General features: G+C 42.2%; 1 protein-coding gene across 1 annotated transcript; it reads left to right on the forward strand.

Annotated features, from left to right (window-relative positions):
* The first annotated feature begins 249 nt into the window (after window positions 1-249).
* Window positions 250-5,002, forward strand: LOC127772839 (dolichyl-diphosphooligosaccharide--protein glycosyltransferase subunit 1A). The gene is made up of 10 exons (XM_052298822.1): window positions 250-432; window positions 551-595; window positions 1,165-1,793; window positions 1,888-2,035; window positions 2,132-2,308; window positions 2,688-2,756; window positions 2,856-2,945; window positions 3,157-3,315; window positions 4,166-4,390; window positions 4,551-5,002. Exons 1-10 carry the CDS (start codon window positions 319-321, stop codon window positions 4,740-4,742), a joined length of 1,848 nt encoding a protein of 615 aa, XP_052154782.1. The 5' UTR covers window positions 250-318; the 3' UTR covers window positions 4,743-5,002.

The following is a 5,002-nucleotide window of genomic DNA, read 5'->3' on the forward strand; positions in this document are numbered from 1 at the left end:
TGATCCATGTCATCGAAATCCACCCTCAGAACCACCGAGAGAGTCATTTTGCTCCGGTTTCGGCAGTTGGGGGGTCAATATATCTGGTATTGCAGCTAATTTGAGGGACTCAATGTAGACTTACCGCGCTGCAAAACGCAGGACCGAGCCTGCCCGGCCCGATTGGGCTGCCGGGTCGGGCGGCCCACGAGCAGGTCTAGCCGCCCGGTCTCCTCTCCTCCACGATGAGACGAGGAGCTGAGGAGAGGAAGGGTTTAAAGCGCTTCTTCACTCGATCTCGCCGCGAGAGACCCACCGATCTGCCCTCCGCCCCCCAACATGGCGACGCCACCGCCGCTCCGCCGCGTCGCCGCCCTCCTCCTCCTCCTCGTCGCCGCCGCCTCCACCCCCACCGCACGGGCCGATCTCGTCGTCACCAGGGCGGATCGGAAGGTGAGCTCCCGCCTCGCTTCTTTGTCTCTCTGCGCGCCCTCCAGATCTCCCGACGAGCACGCCGCGCCTTCTGCCCCCGGATCTGAGGCCTCTTTGCCCTTCCTTTTCTTTTTTGCAGGTTGACCTGACTTCGCACATCGTTCGTGTCCTCACTTCGCTCAAGGTACACGCGGTTGTTGTTGCTGTGTTCTCTCGAATTTTGTTTGTCTAGTTGGGGGGAGATTCAGCCGTTCCCCGGTTCGTTCGTCCGATCTGTTAAGGGAGCTTCTCATTTCATCGTGATATAGTTCTGGATGGGTAGATGTTTGTCTCTTCACCGCTGATAATATGATAAGAGCGCTGTAATGTGTGGATGGATCATGGATGGAGTTAGCGTTTCATCATTAATGGTGTCCTGTATAGGTTCATCGCCTCGACGTGTGCTCACGAGTGCTCCAAATTCTTAACGTCTCAATTTGGGATGTTCAATTCCATGTCTCGCATGATTTGGCCTGCAGATTCTTTGGGTTGCAAGCTCTCTTCTGGTTGATTTGAAGTTGGGGTTTAACTGGCAATAGGGGTTCTGTGTTTGTCAGTGCCACCACCAATTCTAAAATCTCCGAGTAACTCTTTTTGAATTACACTTTGTCTGATGCCAGTCCTCACTAGTAGATAGAGTAATATATGGGGTTTTGTCTATGCACATGTGATATGCTGAGGTTTTGCTTTTGTTGTAATCTCTGATTTGTTTAGGTTGAGAATAGTGGACCGGAGGCTGTTTCTCAATTTCTACTGGCGTTTCCCAATGTCCAAGCAAAGAACTTAGCAGCTATAAGAGCATTTGGTACTGAGGGAAAGGTGAAAGGTCCAAGTATGGTCCTTCCGATTGAAGTTGTTCAGCCTTCTGGAGTGCCCCCAGAACTTACATTCTTTTCGGCATCTTTATCCAAACCTTTGGAGAAGGGGAAGACTCTTCACTTAGATGTCCTGACCGTATTTACGCACTCTGTCCAGCCATTCCCCGAAGAAATCACACAAGCTGAATCGCAGCTTGTTGTCTATCAGGACAGTGCTCAGTATCTGTCACCTTACCCTGTTAAGGTACAGACACTTAGTATCAGATTGCCTGGTGGAAGAGTTGAGTCCTACACAAAGTATCCAAACACAAAACTTGCAGAGTCAGAACTAAAATATGGACCATATGAAGATCTTCCACCGTTTTCCTACTCCCCTATGGTTGTGCACTATGAGAACAATAACCCTTTTGCAGTTGCAAAGGAAGTTATAAGGGAGATAGAGATATCTCACTGGGGGAATGTACAGATTACAGAACATTACAACATTGCTCATGGTGGTGCCAAACTCAAGGGTGAATTTTCCAGGTTCTTCTCCCTTCTAACTTGTGCTTTAAATAGCTCACCTTTAGCTGGATAGAAAAATTTTGTCCAGAGATAACTGATGTGTTCAAATTTGCAGGATTGATTACCAATCTAGACCGTACATAAGAGGGGTCTCATCTTTTAGGCATCTTATTGCTAGACTGCCTCCAAGGGCACATTCTATATACTACAGAGATGAGATTGGTAACATTTCAACATCACATTTATGGAGTGATTCCAAGAAGGTACACTTGCTTTTTATTATCTCAGTTTCAAGGCTATAATATTCCCAGCAAAATTGCAAAAGTGAGTGCATATGCTGAATATTTATCCTATTGCAGACTCAACTTGAAGTTGAGCCAAGGTTTCCTTTGTTTGGTGGTTGGCAAACGACCTTTACCATTGGTTATGGTTTACCTCTTCAAGACTTTGTTTTCAATTCTGATGGAAAGAGATTCCTCAATATCACATTTGGTTCTCCAGTGGAGGAGATTCTCATAGAAAAGCTTATTGTGAAGGTATGTTCTCCTGTACCCATCTGGCACGCACGGTAAAATCTTTCATTTTTTACCCTTGTGTTCCATGTTTTGTTCTTAATTGCACTGATATAGAATTTTAGACACCAAACATAATTCCTTGTATTGCCTATTTCTTTGATATTGAAATTAGATCTTCATTTATTGCTGGGAACCTGCAACTAACATACCCTTTTGTTGTCTTGGCTATCTTCTGGTGTATTGTCCTTCACTTAGTTATTTTTATTTTATGTTTCTAAAAAAATGTAGATGACATGTCATGGTTAGATAATCAATAAGAAATACATTTGCACATATTTCCATGAACGTGATGTTACATATTAATTTCCCTCCCTGCATAAAAACCTTTCTTTTTGAACAGGTTGTTCTGCCTGAAGGTTCACAGGATATTGATATTTCAGTTCCATTTCCAACAAAGCAAGAGCAAGAGGTGACTTCTTGTTGGACGATACACACACACACACACATATATTCTGAACAACTAGCTGATCCTGTTCTTTTGTTGTAATGACAATGATTTGTGGTGCAGGTGAAGTATTCACACCTTGATATTTCTGGAAGGCCAGTGGTTGTCTTGGAGAAGCTTGATGTTATTCCAGAGCATAATCTATATTTCCAGGTTTGTCTTCAGACTTAATTTGTTGTGCAACTAATTTTACCCCTCCATGAAAAGTTGAGCGTTGCTAAATTATTAACCTGACTGAAGAGTATGTAAAATCTGCTATGCAAAAGGCTTACTGCACCATGAATACTTTCTGTGAGTTGTCTATCTCATGGTGTTTTATGTGAACCATAGCAAACTTATGGTGTTAATGCCCTACAATATGCAGGTTTACTACAGGTTCAACAACATCTCTCTACTCAGAGAACCGATGATGTTGATAACTGGCTTCTTTCTCCTCTTCATGGCCTGTATTGTTTACATGCGCACTGACATGTCAATCTCTAAGAATTCTCCTTCTTATCTGGCAAAGGTGCAGTGGGATGAGGTATGGTCGTTTTAGTCAAATCTCCCCTTTGAGGATTGGATTTTGATGATTTACGAGAAATGTTTAAATCTATCTTGCCATAACCTTTCTTCTAGTGAACTACAGTTTGTTACTATACTGCTGCTATGTTTAGGATGAGCACTAATTACAGCGAAATAAACTTATGAATCATAATTCGAATTGGTTTGCTAGCTCATACGGAGTACTATGTAGCGGTGTTATTTTTATGGGAGAAAAAAAATGCAATGATAAAAACTTGAACTAGTAAATATCAGATGACAAACATATTAGGGCCTGAGCAAATAGCTAGGAAAGGTCTCAAAATGTGCAGGGTTGAATGGTGGCCTTAAATTTTGGGGAGGGCTTGTTTACTAGTAATTTTAGTTGGATAAGTGACAAGTTTACTATCAGAATCATGTGAGAACTTTTAGTTGGATAAGTGACAAGTTTACTATCAGAATCATGTGAGAACGCTGTCCTTTCTGTTAAAGATTGGCTTTTGAGAGCTTTGATCCAAAAATGGACAAGTTACAAGTGAAGGGTCTTAACCACGGTGGAATAGAATCTGCAAAACAAGCTCTAAATGAATCTGGAGGTAAAGAGCAGTCCATGCTGTGTTAAAAGCGAGCTTCATAATTGACAGGGAAAAAAATGTTACTTGAAAAGTCCTAAATCTTCAATCCAAACTTCAAAGTTAAGAAGATAATAATTGCGTATCATTGGTTTAAGCAGTTAAGCTGGATCAACATTAATTGTAGTGTTTCTGGAATTGAAGAATGCTTTAAACTTGTGGAGACCTCTTACTTTCTGCAGACTAACCTCTACAATCTATTTCATACTTTTTGTACAGGTACAGAGCATCATCCAGCAAATCCAGGCTATCTTCAACCAATGTCTAGCAGCTCATGATAAACTGGAGACCTCATTACACGAGTTATCTAGGTCAGGAGATGTTAAATCATGCAAAGTGGCTCGTAAGACAGCTGATGCACAGTTTAAGGAATTAGCAAAAGAGTTGAAGCCATTGTTGACATCCCTGCAGTCATCCTCTCAGTCTTACCAGATATGGCCAAAGGTTTGCTCAACGTCTTGTGCATAGACCACCTAGAAGAGAGAGATACTTACTAGTGCATCTTTATTCACCATTTAATTTGAATTTGAGTTATTTGCCCACATTCTCTAATTAAGTATATGCGCCATAGTGGTTACAGTTGGCCTTTTTTTCTTTAATGCAGGTAGAGGAATTGGTTGCCAAGGAGAGAGAGTTGCAGGATAAGCTCATGACAAGGCATTCCACTGTGGTTGACAGCTTTGAAAAGAAGTTGCGAGGGCAAGATGTGGAGAACAGGATTGCTGCCCAGCAGCAGAAAGTTGCTGCCCTGAGGCAAGAGGTCGAATCTCTTTTAGAGTACATCAGTGAGATCTGAGCGAATCCGGCGTTGCATGGTATGTCAATTTAGCAATTAGACTGGAGAATGGATCACCTGGTTTCTCATTGTGAGAATTTGATATGCTCGAATTCGAATCAAATACTCGTAGATTTCCTGTTGATAACCTGTCTCAGTCATTCAGGCTGGGAGTTTCAAAGGACCTTGTAACATGATAAGCACTTGTGACCGCCTGAAACTGATTGAAATTTTGCACTTAATAGCAAATCACGCGACCTTTCACCTTGTTTCATATGTAA

This window comes from Oryza glaberrima, chromosome 5, assembly GCF_000147395.1.
Source record: "Oryza glaberrima chromosome 5, OglaRS2, whole genome shotgun sequence".
In the NCBI taxonomy this organism is placed as follows: domain Eukaryota; kingdom Viridiplantae; phylum Streptophyta; class Magnoliopsida; order Poales; family Poaceae; genus Oryza; species Oryza glaberrima.